The sequence below is a fragment of the Hypanus sabinus genome, chromosome Y (genome assembly GCF_030144855.1).
Source record: "Hypanus sabinus isolate sHypSab1 chromosome Y, sHypSab1.hap1, whole genome shotgun sequence".
NCBI classification, from domain to species: domain Eukaryota; kingdom Metazoa; phylum Chordata; class Chondrichthyes; order Myliobatiformes; family Dasyatidae; genus Hypanus; species Hypanus sabinus.
In genome coordinates, this window is record NC_082740.1 from 649,873 (window position 1) to 667,571 (window position 17,699).

Here is a 17,699-nt window from a genome sequence, read left to right on the forward strand (position 1 = left end):
AGGCCGAAAGCTGCATTGCGATTCTGGGAGGTTTGCTCCTCGCATGGCTCTGTGTGAGGACTATGTCTCGGATGTCACATTGACAGATGATGACATAATGGATACTCGTCATACTTGTCAATTTGCTGAGAAGCAGGAGGCCATTGCTGTTCATCTTCCCGACTCCGTGTCTGTCAAGCACTCCACTCCACTGATCATGGTCTTGGCCGACACGGGCATTAAAATCTCCCAGCAAGATCAGCTTATCACTGGCTGGCACTGAGCAGGATGGAGTCAAGGTCGGCGTAAAACTGCTCTATGGTTTCAGTAGGGCTGTTCAGGGTGGGGGCATAGGCACTAATGATATTTGCATGTTGATTTTGGCTGAGGGGCAGACGTAGCTTCATCAATCTTTCGCCAACAGGCAGGTCGGGAAGCTGTTTCATCAGGGTACTCCTTATGGCGAAGCCCACTCCGTGGATCCTGTCTTCGTTCTGCACCCTTCCTCTCCAGAAGAAGTCGTAGCCGCTGGCAAGCTCAGTGATGGATCCCTCATCTGCAACCCTGGCTTTGCTCAGCGCTGCAATGTCAATGTTGTAGTGAGCAAGTTCTTTACCAATGAGAGCTGTTCTCCTTTTAGGTCTTGCAGTGTTTTCCTTATCCATTAAGGTGCTAACGTTCCATGCTCCTGGACGGAGAATCTTTTTCTTTTGATTTTGATTTCGACCGCAATGATTGGGTGATCCGTCAGTCGCGGTTAACTGGCCGGATGATCTAGGACAGCCGATGTTTAGGCCACCTTTTCTAGGCCCCTCCCTGATTACAAGGTGGGCAGCTCTGTCCTAAAAAGGGCTGCCCAGCCCTGGATGCTGCTGGACTCCCCTTCTGCCCAGGCTTCAGAGGAGAAGGATCATCTGTCCAAGGGCCGCCTACGTGAAGGTTTGCAACTGCAACTCAGTGGTCACCTCCACTTGTTGGTTTGCTGCTCTCCCATCGCCGGATGACTTTTGAAGAGAGAAAGAAGACGAAGATGCACAACACAAGGACCTGTGTGTGAAAGATATTATAGTGAAAAAGCCTTAGCACGGAGACAGTCCCACTCTCTCGGCCTCGGATGTCAGGATCCACTGGCACGAAGATCGTTACATGTGGTGGCCTCTTTCGGCTGCAGGAGTTGCTGGACAATAGATTGATGAAGTCCTCCCTATTGACCACCTACGGGACCTGGGTCTGATTTCTTCTCAGGGTTTACTTCCTTAACATTTCCCATGATCGGGTGTGGTCGCAAGGCAGCAGAGGTTTTAAAATCAGTGTTTTCCTTCTCCTAGGTGGGCAGTCAACCAGAACTGGACTTGGTTGACAGAGGCTATTCAAGAAGCAGCCATATGGAAGCACTTTATAGGTAGTGAGAGCTTATCCTCATTACCACCTCCAGCTACATCAACTTTGGAACCCAAGGGCAGTGTAGGACCTGACCAATTTCCCAACAAATCTAGAACTTTACACCAAAATGGACGAACCATGGAACACTCCCAAGTCATGTGAAAATATGTGCCCACCTCATTTTTACATTTCCAGCATAAATGATTATCAACAATCCCCATTTTGTAGCGTCTAGTTGGTGTCCAATAATACTATTTTATACTGGTGTCCAATAATACTATTTTATACTGACTAAATTTCCCTCTCATTTCCCTAATATGTCTACCCACATTTGATAAAATATTTGACCATTCACTATCTTCAAGATCCTTCTGCCATACTGCTTTGAGATTGTTACACGGTTCACCCACAGAGTGCTTGAACATTTTATAAAACACTGATGCTTTATGAACTTCCTGTGGTAATGTAAAGTATTCAGTTAAAGGGTTACTTTGTGGGCCACCATTCTTGAATATGCTACTAACGCAATGTCTTATTTGTAAATACTTCCAGAAATTCCCTTTATCTACAAAGTTGCATTTCCTCTGCAAATCCACATACAACATAAAAATCCCATTCTCATAGAGATCACCTACTGTATTTACACCTTTAATCTTCCATTCTTTCCAGTATACCATTCTTTTCCCAATGCTTATTGCAGGGTTATTCCGGAGTGAGGAGTACAACTGATTTAAATGTGACATTTTACAAGCTTTATGAATTGTACTCCACCCACTCCTTGAGTGAAATAGTGTAAGATTTAGATTAGTCTTGTTTTCCACATGTTGTGAGAGAATGTTAAAGGGAGAATGTGGTGCAGCCAAACTCCGTTCTATAACTAACCAATCTAAATCATAATCAACCTTGTCCCAATGTTTAGCTAATTTGGTCATTTCAAAGGATAATCTATATGCCCTGACATCTGGTAGACTGAGCCCACCCATGTCCCTGGACATACACATCTTACTCATTTTAATTCTGGGCTTCTTCTTATCCCATAGAAAGTCACGAATAATTTTATTGTATTGCTTGTCGATCAAATCTGAAATATTTAAAGGAAGCATCACAGGAAGATAGTTAAACTGAGGTGCTATGACCATTTTAACTACATTGACTTTTCCCCAGAGTGACAGTCGCAGTGACCCCACTTATTCAGATTACTTCTTATCCTATTCAATAATGGATCATAATTTATAGTAATTATTTCATCCAAATTCTGACTGAGTTTGACCCCTAGATACTTCATTCCAACTGGCACCCATCTGAAATTAAACTGAGATACTGAATTTGAATAACACAATTTTGACATTGGCATAGCCTCAGATTTACTGCAGTTGATTTTATAACTAGACACTTCAGAATATAATTGAATTGTTTTTATTAGTGGGGGTAAGGAATTAGGAGGGTCACTAATCAGTTATAAAATATCGTCAGCATATAGCATCAACTTATGCTCCTTTACACCTCCCTTCACCCCTCTAATATTTGGATCTGCTCTAATCATGACTGCCAATGGTTTCAAAAAAATCGTAAATAACAGTGGGGAGAGGGGGCAGCCTTGGCGTGTACCCCGAGAGATGTTGAAAAATGGGGATATGATGCCATTTGTAATAACTGCAGCCTTAGGGTTTTTACATAAAATTCTAATCCATGATTTAAAGTTAGAGCCATACCTAAAGAATGACAAGGCAGTGGTTAAAAATCTCCACTCAACCCTGTCAAAGGCCTTTTCGGTGTCCAGGGAGATGGCAGTAACTGAGATACTGATGCACCATCAATAACTCACACTGAGACGTAGGCGAGATATCGGCTTTTATTGACTGGAAGAAGGAACCAGGAGTGAGTGTCTATCATACAAGGTCCTGGAGACTGAGGCCGATCTTCAGGCCGCAGGTCTCCTTTATACAGGGGCCTGTGGGAGGAGCCACAGGAGCAGTCAGCAGGGGCGTGTCCCGACAGGCACATAGTTCACCACATTCACCCCCCCTTCGTTTGAAAAAGTCCTCATGTAGCGAAGGTTCTTACAAGTCAAGCCGATCAGGCGGTCGAATCTGTCGCTGCGATCTACGTAGCACCGGCTGTGACCGCATAGGTGCCGGCAACATTGGCGATTGCACAGGGGACGGGGGTTGCGCGTGTTCTTGCCCACTAGGCGCCGGTGATCCCTCATGCATGTGCGAGGCGCCTGGTATAAATGCGTACGAAACGCCCGGTATACAAGTGTCGTGAGGAGTCTGTGTAGGGCCTGGTGAGTACAGTGTCACCTCTGGTGCAGGGTTCACAGTTACCGGAGAGCCTTCAGGGTAGTGGTCTGCTGCACCTGCGGGTGCCAGGTCGCGGATGGAGACCGTCCTCCCGCCCATCAGGCAAGACCACGTAAGCATACTGGGGGTTCGCATGGAGAAGGTGAACCCTCTCCACCAGCGGGGAGTATTTATTGCTCCTCACATGTTTCCGGAGCAGCACTGGCCCCGGGGACGTCAGCCAAACTGGTAGGGTGGTCCCAGTGACAGACTTCCTGGGAAAAGAGAATAGGCGTTCGTGAGGGGTGGCATTGGTGGACGTACATAACAGAGAGCGGATAGAGTGCAGTGCCTCAGGGAGGACCTCCTGCCATCGAGAGACCGGCAACCCTTTGGACTTAAGGGCTAAAAGTGTGGCCTTCCACACTGTGGCATTCTCCCGCTCTACCTGGCCATTACCCCGGGGATTATAACTCGTGGTCCGACTGGTAGCAATGCCCCTAGCTAGCAAGTACTGACGCAGCTCCTCACTCATAAAGGAGGACCCTCTATCACTGTGGATATAGCAGGGATACCCGAACAGAGTGAAGAGCTGGCGCAGGGCTTTTATGACGGACGTGGCAGTGGTGTCGGGGCAGGGGATGGCAAAAGGGGAACCGTGAGAACTCGTCAATAACACTGAGAAAATAGACATTGTGGTCAGTGGAGGGAAGGGGGCCCTTAAAGTCAACACTCAGGCGTTCAAAAGGGCGGGTGGCCTTGACAAGTTGTGCCGTGTCAGGACAGTAGAAGTGCGGTTTGCACTCGGCACAAATTTGGCAGTCCCTGGTCATCGTCCTGATGTCCTCCAGGGAGTACGGCAGGTTCCGAGCTTTCACAAAATGGTAAAATCGGGTGACCCCCGGATGGCAAAGTTGTGCATGAAGGGCGTACAGCTGGTCGAGCTGCGTGCTAGCACATGTTCCCCGGGATAGGGCATCAGGGGGCTCATTGAGTCTGCCAGGCCGGTACAGGATATCATAGGTGTAGGTGGAGAGTTCTATCCTCCACCGCAAAATCTTATCATTTTTGATCTTGCCCTGCTGTTGGTTGCTGAACAGGAACGCAACCGAGCGCTGGTCGGTCAGCACAGTGAATCTTTTGCCAGCAAGATAGTGCCTCCAGTGCCTAACAGCCTCCACTATGGCCTGGGCTTCTTTCTCCACCGCGGAGTGCCGAATTTCAGAGCCTTGGAGGGTGCGAGAAAAGAATGCTACTGGTCTGCCTTCCTGATTAAGGGTAGCAGCCAGAGCGAAATCGGAGGCATCACACTCCACTTGGAAGGGAGCGGTCTCGTCCACTGCATGCATCGTAGCTTTGGCAATGTCCGCTTTAATGCAGTTGAAGGCCGCGCAGGCCTCAGCAGAGAGGGGAAACGAGGTAGACTTGACCAGGGGGCGAGCCTTGTCTGCGTAATGGGGGACCCATTGGGCATAATAGGAAAAAAACCCCAGGCACCGTCTGAGGGCCTTGAGAGTGGTGGGAAGAGGGAGCTCTAACAGGGGGCGCATACGTTCGGGATCAGGCCCAATAACCCCGTTTTCCACGACATACCCAAGTATAGCAAGGCGGGTGGTACCAAAAACACACTTGTCCCTGTTATAAGTAAGGTTCAGAGCTGCGGCCACTTGGAGAAACCGTTGGAGGTTGGCGTCGTGATCTGGCCTGTCATGACCACAGATGGTGATGTTATCCAGATAGGGAAATGTGGCCTGCAGTTGGTACTGGTCCACCATCCGGTCCATTTCCCTCTGGAAGACAGAGACACCATTCGTGACACCGAAAGGGACGCGCAGGAAGTGATAGAGCCGGCCGCCCGCCTCGAAGGCGGTGTAGGGGCGGTCCTCTGGGCAGATGGGGAGCTGGTGATAAGCGGATTTCAGATCTATTGTCGAGTACACCTTATACTGAGCAATCTGGTTGACCATATCCGCGATGCGGGGCAGGGGGTATGCGTCAAGCTGCGTAAACCTATTGATGGTTTGACTATAGTCCACCACCATCCTATTTTTCTGCCCAGTCCGAACAACAACCACCTGGGCCCTCCAAGGGCTTGTGCTCGGCTCAATGATCCCCTCCCTGAGCAGCCGCTGCACCTCCGACCGAATGAAGGCCCGGTCCCCCGCGCTGTACCTCCTGCTTTTGGTTGCCACAGGTTTACAGTCGGGGGTCAGGTTGGCGAACAGCGGTGGGGGAGGGATCTTGAGAGTGGAGAGGCTGCAAGTGTCGGTAGCGCAGCTGTTGGCCTGGTTCTGGATGGGATGTGTGTGTCCGTGTGTGTGTGTGTGGTCAGTAGCGGGGTATGTGAAGAAGTCCCACAAAACTGAGGATTCTTGACAGTGAGTGGTGGGAGGGGCCCGTCGTATACCATAGTCACACTTTCGAGATGGCTCTGGAAGTCCAGCCCCAATAGCACAGGTGCACACAGATTAGGCATGACCAGCAGTTCAAAGTCCCGATATACTGTGCCTTGCACCACCAAAGTCGCTACACAACCCGCCCGGATGTCTGCGGACTGCGACCCAGAGGCCAAATGGAACCTCCGACTGACCGGCCGCGTTGCAAGTCCGCAGCGTTGCACTGTGTCCGGGTGAATAAAACTCCCAGTGCTGCCCGTGTCAAACAGGCATCCAGTCCAATGCCCCTCCACCTGGATGTCCATCATGGATCTTGCAAGCTGGTGTGGGGCGCTTTGGTCGAGAGTCACAGTGGCCAGAGTTGGATCGCCGTCGGGGTACCCGGTCAGCATCGGAGGGTCGGGGGCGGGGCATGCTGACGCCGACAAAGATGGCCGCTCACATCCGGGGTACCCGGTCAGCATCCGAGGATCGGGGGCGGGGCGTGCTGACGTCGACAAAGATGGCCGCCCACATCCCGGCATGCAAGATGGCGGCCCCCACGTTTCACCCGCAGCGCTGCACTCCGCTCGAGGTTGAGACTTACAGACCTTGGCGAAGTGGCCCCGCTTTCCGCAGCTGGAGCAGGTCGCTTCTCGCGCTGGACAGCGTTGTCGAGGATGTTTCTTTTGGCCACAGAAATAACAAAGCACGAGTTTCTTACGGGCCACAGCCGTGGTCTGGGTCGGGGAGCTCGTGGAATCGCGACTGGCGGCGGCGTTGGCGAATTCGCTCCCGGGAGCCGGCGGTGGCGGGGTCTGAGGCGTCCACGAAACCGGCGGGGAATCGCGCGACTGGACAGCGTCGGCGTTATGCCGCGCAGCTTCTAGAGCGTTGGCCTTCTCTATCGCCGAGCTTAAGGTAAGATCCGAGTTCTCCAGCAGCCGCTGGCGCATGTACACTGACCTCAGTCCCGTCACAAAGGCGTCTCGCACCAGCAGCTCCGCATGCTGTTCTGCCGTGAGCGTCTTGCAGTCACAAGCTCGGACGAGTGTCTGTAGTGCTCGGAGAAACTCAGCGCACGATTCGCCAGGCCGCTGTTGCCGGGTAGCTAAGCGATGTCTTGCGTAGACGGTGTTCACCGGCCGCAGGTACTGTCGTTTGAGGGCGTCCAGTGCCCCTTCGTAGGTCGGCAGGTCCCGGATAAAGGAGTAAACTTTGGAGGAGACCCTCGAGACTAGGATTCTGTGCATAACGGCGGGTTCAGTCGCACGAAGCTCCGCCAAGTACGATTGGAAGCATGCAAGCCAGTGTTCAAAAGCGAGAGCTGCGTCAGGGTCTTGAGGGTCCAAATCCAACCGGTCCGGACGCAAAACGGGTTCCATGTTTTAAAACTTCCAGTCAATAAAATTGATGCACCATCAATAACTCACACTGAGACGTAGGCGAGATATCGGCTTTTATTGACTGGAAGAAGGAACCAGGAGTGAGTGTCTATCATACAAGGTCCTGGAGACTGAGGCCGATCTTCAGGCCGCAGGTCTCCTTTATACAGGGGCCTGTGGGAGGAGCCACAGGAGCAGTCAGCAGGGGCGTGTCCCGACAGGCACATAGTTCACCACAGATACTACTTGGGGAGTTCAGCCATATTCAGTACAGTAACCTCCTTAAATTGTCAGTTGGGGATCTGCCTTTAATGAAGCCAACCTGGTCAGAGTTAATTATAGATGGCAATACTTTCTCTAATCATGAAGCCAATATTTTAATCAGTATCTCACAGTCCACATTAATTAAGTTTATAGGCCTATAATTGGAAGGGTCTATTGCATCCCTGTCTTTTTTTGGGATCAATGGTATTAATGCTTCATTAAATATATTAGGTAAAGATTCCAAATCTGAACAGATTTTTGTTAGAATAGGAGTCAATATGTCCAGAAATTTCTTATAATATTCAACTGGGAAGCCATCCATACCTGGAGATTTCCCCACTTTTATAACCACAATAGCCCATCTGACCTCATCCTCAGTAACTGGGGCATCCAAGGACTCAGCTTGTTGTGGGGATAATGTAGGCAATTTTATGTTAGCGAGAAACTGATTCAGCTCCACCTGGTCATGATTAAATGGTGATGCATATCGATGTTCATAGAACTGTTGAAAGACTTTGTTTATTTCTTTAGATGATGACAATAATGTGTCCCCTTTCTTAATTACAGGTATAACACTATTCATATTCTGCTGCTTTAAATATTGTGCCAGCAGCTTACCAGCTTTGTCACCACCTTCAAAGAAACTTTAAACCTTCCTATCTGTCCATATCTGCTTTCGCCCGTGTTTGTTTGTCGTTCTCTTTTTCCTCTTCCTTCTACCCATTAGCACTCCACCTGCAGCGTCTCCCAACTCTTGGGAGTCATTTCTACCGTACATATCTCTATTTTTATCACATGCATTATTCCTCTAGCTGGCCAGAAAGGCACATTCCATTTAATATAGGCTCTACCCTTCCATTCTTTAATCAATAATTTCCACTTTTTACCACAATTCTTTTCCCAAATTAAGTTTACTGCTTGTTTCCCTTGGTGGCCACCCAGTTTCCCTAGTTTCTTTGTTAACGCTGCACTTAACATCCGGAGGTCCTTTTCTTAGCAAACACAAGGAAATCTGCAGATGCTGGAAATTCAAACAACACACACAGAATGCTGGTGGAACACAGCAGGCCAGGCAGCATCTATAAGGAGAAGCACTGTCGACGTTTCGGGCCGAGACCCTTCATCCATCAACCGCGCTTCTCCTGTAGGTGCTGCCTGGCCTGCTGTGTTCCACCAGCATTTTGTGTGTGTTGCTTGAATTTCCAGCATCTGCAGATTTCCTCGTGTTTGCCCTTTAAATTCTACTGCAAAGCCTCTGCCAGTGATGCCTACACTGAAGAAGTTTAAATCTTCTCTTCGACGGGAGTTCAGTGAAACTCTCTCTCGCTGCTCCCTATCTATAATTCCTTCAGCCCTTTAACTTTTCGATCATATTTTGACCCAGACCCACTATTACAGCCATATATCCTTCCTTGGAACGTGCCTCCGCCGACAACTGACTCCAGTTGGCTTCAGGATCCGTTTTCAAGCTTCTCAATTTTGTCCTTTTCTTATCCGGTATTCGTTCACACATAACTATATTAAGGGCCTGTCCCATTATTGCTCTTATCAATTGTTCTTATTTATCAAGTCAAGAATATAGCACATTTAAAAGTGTATAGTTTACATAGCACATTTAAAGACAACCGACGTTGACCAAAGTGCTGTACAAAGTAAAGCAAGTAGCCAAAATCACTAATTCACAAACACAGACAAACCAGCAAGGCAAACAACTTATAGACACAAAATACACAAGGGTCTAGGCCGGGGGTCGGCAACCCGCGCCTCCGGAGCCACATGTGGCTCTTTTACGTCTGTGCTGCGGCTCCCTGTTGCTTTGGGAAATAATTGGTTGTGGCGACCCTTTTCCTGGCACATCCGAACCAACTCACAATTAGATAGCCTACGGGGGTTTGCGAGCACAGAACTTTGGAGCCTCTGCGCCATGGGGGGGGGGGGGGCAGGTTGAGGGAGGCTTAAAAGTGAGGCTGAAGATTTCGAATAAAGTTTTTTCCTTCGACTGCAGTTACCGACTCCGTGTCGTAATTTTAGCGCTGCGTGTAGCACACCGCTACATGGTCAGTATTTAATTAAAATGTATTTTATGTTAGTTTGTTAGTTTTTGAAATGTAAATCTAAATTTGAAGATTATGGTGATCTTGTACAATCTAAATAAGACGTTGTGGCGACCCATTTCCTGACACATCCGAACCGGCTCACAATTAGCCAGCGTTCAGGCTAAGGGAGATAGCCTACGGGGGTTTGTGAGTACGTGTCTTTTGCAGCATCCGCGCCCATGGGGGGCGGGTTGAGGGAGGCTTAAAAGCAAGGCTGTTTAGTTCGAATAAAGCTATCTTTGACTGCAGTTTACTGACTGCGTGTAGCAACCGCTACAACGTGTTTTTATCGCTGGCTGTCCAGAGGGGAGGTGCTGAAACGCTTTGTCGCGTGTCTGGAAGAAGTGAAAACTTTCCTGGGCAGCAAAGGGCTCAACTTTCCTGAGCTGGAACAGCCAGAGTGGCTGGAAAAGCTACATTTCATGGTAGACATGACAGCGCACCTGAACACGCTGAACACAGCTCTTCAGGGGAAAGGACGTACAGCCCTGCACATGTTGGAGGATGTTTTGGCATTCGAGCGCAAGTTGACAGCGTTTGCCAGAGATTTACAGAAAGGCACATTGTCTCACTTCCCCAATTTGAGAGAGTTCAAACAAGGTCACGACATGATAAATTCGGAGTATTTACATTCTGCAATCATCGCAATGCAAACATCGTTTGGGAAACGCTTCTGTGAGTTCAGAGAGGAAAAAAACACATTATCCTTCCCGGTCACTCCCCTAAGCATCGATCCATCCCTACTGAATACGACTGCATTGTCAGGTGTGAGTCAACCTGAACAAGTATGATAAATATTTTAATTGCCTATTATTTTACGTATATTCATATGTTTTCATTGTTCAGTGAAATAGTCCTTTTATTTTTCAGGTTGACAGCTGGCTGACGATATTTTTGGTTTGCTGCTGGCGGCAAATTTAAGTTTGGCGTTTTTCATAAATACAAGAAGCTCTCAAATAGACGTTGAGTATTTTACTTCAAAGTAACCTTCAACCCAATGTCTTTTTTTCGGAGTTCAAAATGTTTTTGTTGCATGCAGAAATGTAATTTCGTTTTCTCTGCAGGAGTTCATCAATTTCATAAATTCAACACATTATAGTTTGTTTATACATAGCATAAAGGCAAAACAAAACGTTGTATGCAGTGTTATTTCATTTTAAATGTCAAACGGGTTTTGCGGCTCCCAGTGTTTTCTTTTCTGTGGGAAACGGGTCCAAGTGGCTCTTTCAGTGGTAAACGTTGCTGACCCCTGGTCTAGGCACAAGCCAAAAAGGACAGTCACTGTTTATGCAATCGAGTGGGAAATTTAGCCAGCCTGCCTCCCCCTTAATCAATTTCAACCGGCCATATTATCAGGAGGCAGCTGATAAGGTCAAATCCATCAGGTAGCAGTGGCCGCTTCTCCTGACTGGTGACCCCATTCCAGACTCTTTCCTTAGCAACAATACAGAATACCCTAATCTTTAATTTTAATTCTTTAATTCTCACAAAAACTGCTAGCCTATTTTCCGTTACTTGCAAAAGAAAACAACCCTCACATACTCTGGAGGCCATTCCTCCTTTATCCTGAACTTGTCTCATTAAATTTCAACCAGCCATATTTCTGCTGCCAAGGTGAGAATTTTACTGGGCTGTCAGTCCCTTGTCTTTTTCAAATTTCAACCAGCCACATCTTGAGACATGGGCAACCCCTTTTCCGAATCATCAAATTTCAACCCGCCATATCCTGTCACCTGCAGCAATGTAAAAGAGACAACTGCTTACCTTAATTCCTGTATCCAAACGGGTCATCTGATCCCATCAAGGTACCAGTCTCAATGGGCGAGGGGCAAAATGCTCGATCGAACACAAGGAGTAGCCAGAGGTAAACTACCTCGGGGCGCCCTGCCACTCAATTGTGTTCGATTCAAGCCCCCTGTCACTTACTCAGCCCGGAGAAACGTTCTCTATGTTGGGATCCGAGTCACGGCACCAAATGTAAACTTAAAAAACACGACCAGATAACAGCACAAAAAGATGTAACAGTTCACTGCTTGATGTAACAGTTTATACGGCCACCGATACAAAAGAACAATCAGTTTGATAGACACTCCAGCCACTTTAATTAAAGAAAGGAATGTTCTACCTGGTCTGTTGGAGCCAAAACTTAATACAAAGATAATTACCACCAATCCACCAATTTATGCTTTAATTAAGAAAGGAATGCCCCATCTAAATTTCCTTCAGGTACTGCCTTTCGTCGAAACCAAAAGGTGTGAAAAATCAGGAGGCATGTTTTGTGGATCTGTGTGAACTCATATCTTGCTCCAAAGAACCAGCTATCAGACATTTATTCAAACACAAACAAAAAACACATAGTCAGTACTTAACTCATTATTTACAGAAATCTGAGAATCCCCCAATTCCCTCAAACTTTATCATTACCAATGTAGGTTTTCACAAATAAAAAGAAGTGAAGCGTTTTATATTGAATAAAACCGGCAATCGTTTATTGAACTGCTAAAGCTGTATTTGAAAAATCTTTACGTAACAACGTCAGGCAAGCTTCGTGAAATAAAACCCCAATTTAGTGTCAAGTAAATGACATTTCTCCCAAAAACTTCATCTTACAAAACTGGCAGTTGGTGTTGAAAGGAGAGAAACCGTACAGTGAGAGGAGTCACAGTTATTTAATGTAAATAGTGAGAGGGGAGACACTGACAGTGGATGTGGACAGTGAGGGATCGATACGTCTACCGTACTCCCGCACTAGATATGGCGCCCATGTATCTCCCTGGAAACAGGCGGGAAGTATAAATGTACGCCGCTACACTCATATCATTGGCCGGGTGTATATCCGCGCCCCGAAATATAGTCCAGTGTTTATGTTAAGCCATTCCTACTCATTTCCTGGAACCCGCCACGCACTATCCGTGTAATTGAGAAGTACCACGATTCTCTAGGGAAACAACTCGAAGACGGTTTGTTACTGATATAGCCACTCTACCGCGAAACAGATGAAAGCCTGATTGGTCAACGTTAGCTTTGTAGCGGGAAGCTTCAGGCCTGAAATGTTCCAGAAAAATTGGATTGCTTATCAAATTCAGCGAAGATGAGTAGGTAGGGCAGTGAGACCATCGTCAAAATATGAAGAGAAATATCCAGATTTGAATGTTAAGTGCTAAATTTGGAAGGAGACTAGTGAACGCTCGGTCAATTCGATTTCCTGCAGTGATCAAAGTTATGTCGAGTTCGTTCGAACACTGCTTTTCAACCAATCGCCAATTTGACTATAAAGCCGCAAAGCGTGAGACCATTGCCAGTCAAGTCAGTTAACCAATCGAGCGATGCGATCCATTGCTGCGGTATTTAGGCGTAGGAGAGAAGAAAAATCAACCAATAGTAAGGTATGTTAAATGGCAGTCGCCGCTTGAAGGACGTGACGCCACTAAAAGGTAGGGGACTTGGGGAAGGGCAAAAGGCGGCAAGTGACGAATCACAGTAGACGCCTTGTAGCAGCGAAGACTGAGCGTGTGACGCGAAGGCTTCAGGGTATCTAATGGACAGTGTGTTAGATAGTACAGGCAGTTTCGGGGTTGTTGGTATATTGCTCCGCTGCTGGCAAGCAAAGGCGTGAGGCGGCGTGTGAGGAGCGGCCGACCGGCGAGGGAGCAGCCCCGGGGTTCGCCTCTGTTCATCCCCTCCATTGATGGCCGTTTCTGCCTGAGTCGAAGCTCGACGTTTCCTTTCCACACATGAGATTCGTTAACATGGAGCTCATCACGATCTTAGAGAAAACAGTCTCTCCAGGTGAGCGCCAGTCCGACCCCGCCGATCTCCACCCTCCCTCCTCACGGCTAATCCTCTTTCATTTTATTCCACTTTCAGACCGCAGTGAGTTGGAGGCGGCACAGAAGTTTCTGGAACAGGCGGCTGTTGAGAATCTGGTCAGTGTTACGTTCCTTTTTCAATTTTCCTTTGAATGCGTGAAAGTGCGTCGGAGATTTCAGCAAGATGCATAAGCCGTTAGGTTTTATATATAATTTGCTTTGATATGACCCGAAAGCGGGGTAGCGGCTGCACAAAAAAACTCTTCGCTGACTTGGGGGAGGGGTGATAGGAGGTGGGGGTAGGGGGTAGGGAAATGAGTACAGTCTAATATGCTGAGTAGAGCCCAATGTGTCCGCGCGCTGGTTGACAGCGCGCTGCGACCAATCGAAGTATGGCCCAGCGTGCGTCTCCGCCGGCCTGGCCAATCGAAGCACGGGTTATGCGCGCGTTCCTCCAGCCTGGCCAATCCCGGTCCGCCTGGTGGGCGGCGTCCTCGTGTGAAGCTGGGTTGACGGGAAGGGAAGCCGGGTATCGCCAGGGTCCGAGTGCATGTTGCCGGGCAGGGAAGTTTACGAAAAGGCATTCATGATTTCATCCCAAACTCTTCAGTAATTTGGGAAGCTTTCAAAGATAACAGTCTATTCCATGTTATTTATGAATAACCGAAATATTTTATGTGTTCCTAACGCCGTTTAGTTTGAATTTTGAAATCGGGTTTAATAGCGGTATATATCGTGAATTTTGTTTAGCGGCAGCAGTGCACAATAATAATAAAAATTAAATTGCAGTAAATGTATATCAAAGTGTGCGCAAAATGAAAGAAAGCGTATAGAGGGTTCAATATCCATTCAGAAATCTGATAGCAGACAGGAAGCAGCTCTTCCTGAATCGTTGAATGAGTGCCTGCAGCCTACCTACTTCCTGAGGGTAGCAGTGACAAGAGTGCATGTCCTGGGTGATGATGGTCCTTAGTAACTGATGCTCCTTTTTAAGACATTTTATCTTGAAGATGTTCTGAATGTTGGGTAATCTCGTGTGATAGAACTGAGTTTAAATTACACTGTAGCTTTTAAGACCATACGATATAGGAGCAGAAGTGGGCCTTTCGGCCCATTGAGTATACTCTGCCATTCAATCATGGCTGATCTAATTCTTCTAGTCACCCCCACTCCCCTGCCTTCTCCCCGTACCTTTTGATGCCCTGGCTAATTAAGAACCTATCTATCTCTGCCTCAAGTGCTCAAATAATATGGCCTCCACAACCGCAAACAATGATGCAGTCAGTTAGAAATCTCTCCAATGTACATCTATAGAAATTTGCAAATGATTTGGTGACTAACCATCTCCCCAAACTCTTAATGAAATATAGCTACTGTCATGCCTCCTTGTGATTGCATTGATATGTGGGACCAGGGTAGATTTTCAGAGATGTTGACTCAACTGATCTTGCTTGCCACAATTGATCTCTCAATGAGAGCTGGTGTGTGTTCTCTTCGCTTAAAGGTTTCAGCAGATTGAGGTGAATTGTCTGTTGCCATAAAACCTTTTGGATAGTTTCCTTTTATTTCTGAGAAGTGCACCAGGTTTAAACAAGAACAAAACAGATCAGGTTGCTTTAAGCCCATAGTGCTGCATGTGACTAAATGGCAGGGGCTGTCTGGGGTTTAGGATTACTGAGTGAAAAGTAAGTAATAAATTTACAGGAAGAAGTTAGAAAGTACAAGTATGAAATCAGAAAGCAGTAGAGGGGTGATAGGGTACACTTGATTGGTCTGGATTGGAGGTGAACATTTATCTGGCTTTTACTTACTGCCAGAAGTATTTGTAATATGGCACAGCAGGTGGAAAGTACTGTTTTACAGTCTTGATGGGCCTGTCCTCAAGCATAATGTGCTCTTCTTTACAATCTCTGGACTCCACCAGACGTCCCTACTGCTCTTTTAGTAATTTTGTGATACAAATTAGGTTTATCAACAATTGTTGTTGCTGATTTCAATGTTATGCTCCTGAGTCAATGCTTTAAGCTAATTAATTTTTACAGTCCTTGAGTCAGATTGTTCATTGTCTAAAGATAATCCATCAGTTGTAACAGAACAAATTAACTTCAAGAAAGCTTAACAGGCAGTCGTGTATCTAATATGAACAACATAACGACGTAACCGCTGCGTTGAACAAAGGATCATAATCAGGTTCAATATCACTGCCACATGTTGTGAAATTTGTTGTTATGTGGTACCATTATATTGCAATACATAAAAGCGCAAAGTGCATGAAGAGGAATAAATTTTGATCAGGATTTTGATTGGATTCTAAGTAAATTTATCATGAAGTATAAATAGGTAACCTTACAACCCTGAGGTTCATTTTCAGGCGTTCACAGTAAGTACAAATATAATGGTAAATATGCTATAAATATCAATAATTGAGGTGAAAAGTGCTCAAAAGAGAGTTTATATGTTGTGGGAACAGTTCAGTATGTAGGCAAGTGAAGTTGTCAGTTACCCCTTTGGTTCAAGAGCCTTATGGTTGAGGGATAATTGTTGTTCCTGAACCTGGTAGTGTGAGTCTTGTTGCTCCTGTACCTCCTTCATAATGGCTGCAGTGAGACAAGAGCTTCACCAGGTAGTTGGGTTTCCTTATTTATGTTTCTATGATAATGAGAGTTACATGATCAAATATGAGATGGTGAGCAATCTGAGCTGAAAAGGAGCAGTAATTAAAGTAGAGCCCCACATTTGTTATCCGGTACCGTATTGGTAATGATAAGCTGTTTAGTTTTGATATTGTGCCAATATTGTTGTCTACATGTCTCTTGAGTTTATTGTCACATGTTTAAGTGCAATGAAAGTTTGCAGCAGTGTCATAGGTAGGTAGCATCTTATGTACAGCATTCACAAAAAATAATAAATTATACAGAGTTTTTACAGAAAAATGGCTAGAACAAAAGGGCAAAGTTCAATTTAGTGCGTAGTGACTCTACAGTTGCTAAATTGTAGTTATTGAGGGTTTTGCCAGTTGCAGTTATGTCGCAACCTGTAGCTTCATTAGGTGGTGGATGTGAGCGTTTTTGAAAGTGGAGTGGCTATCAGATTTGCCTATTTTGAGTGTGAATTAATAGTGGATTCAACAGTTTAGGGATTGTAGCAACGTACAGTTTACAGTTATGGTTCACTGTGCCGAAAAATCTGAATTGGATGCATTTCAAATGGATCAGTCCTTTTTATTCATGTATTGTTACTACTGGCAAGAAATCACTGCTTTATTATTTGCATCTCTTGTGAGATTAATTAATTATTTGGTATCAATTCCTTATCTATTCCAAGGTGTCAGGAACTAGTTGGGTATATCTTGTGAGTATAACTTATTTTAAGTGTGACCTGGATCTTTTCTTGACTCTTGACATGAAATGTGTACATTCTTGTTATCCCAAGCACCTGTCTCTCTTGTATCAGTGACGTTATACAATGTCTTACTGAAGGAACTCTTAAATCACAATTGCTTTGGGAAATTATTGAAATAATGTTTTTTCCCATTTCTCAATTTTGTTACAGCCTACCTTCCTGGTGGAACTCTCAAAGGTTCTAGCAAACCCAGGAAACAGTCAGGTTGCTCGAATTGCAGCTGGTCTACAAATCAAGAATTCATTGACATCTAAAGACCTTGATGTCAAGACACAGTATCAGCAAAGGTGGCTGGCAATTGATAGCAATGCTCGTCGAGAAATCAAAAACTTTGTAAGTTAAGGATGCTATGATAACTGTTCTACAAATATTACTGTGCATCATTTGTTAGAAGAGCAGATGGGTCAAAGGTGGGTGGATGCTAGGCCAGACATTTAAGTATTAAAAGCATTGTGGACAAGGAAGAAGGTTTCATGTGTCTTAGCATTGCAGGACTTCTGAATTAAAAAAAATGTCATTGCATTAAGATCATGCTCACCTTTTTTTGCCCAGCTGGGCTGTAGTTTGACATGTGAATGACAAGTGTGCAAGTATTGTTATACTAGTGTATGGATACTTCTGTCCAGATGATTTTTTCCATTTTACAGTTGATGCAGATGAGTTGAATTAGGCAGCAAGCTAGAGCAGTGGTTAGCATAGCAATTTGCAGTATTGCTGACCTAGG

The 17,699-nt window shown here is 46.1% G+C and overlaps 1 protein-coding gene across 1 annotated transcript in view; it reads left to right on the forward strand.

Moving 5' to 3' along the window:
- The first annotated feature begins 12,471 nt into the window (after positions 1-12,471).
- The window catches only part of LOC132385331 (importin subunit beta-1-like), a 70,064-nt gene continuing 64,836 nt past the window's right edge, over positions 12,472-17,699 (forward strand). Inside the window, exons 1-3 of the mRNA XM_059957352.1 lie at positions 12,472-13,553; positions 13,632-13,690; positions 17,126-17,308. Coding sequence (XP_059813335.1) covers positions 13,499-13,553; positions 13,632-13,690; positions 17,126-17,308 — 297 coding nt within the window. The 5' untranslated portion in view covers positions 12,472-13,498. The remainder of the gene's footprint in view (positions 13,554-13,631; positions 13,691-17,125; positions 17,309-17,699) is intronic.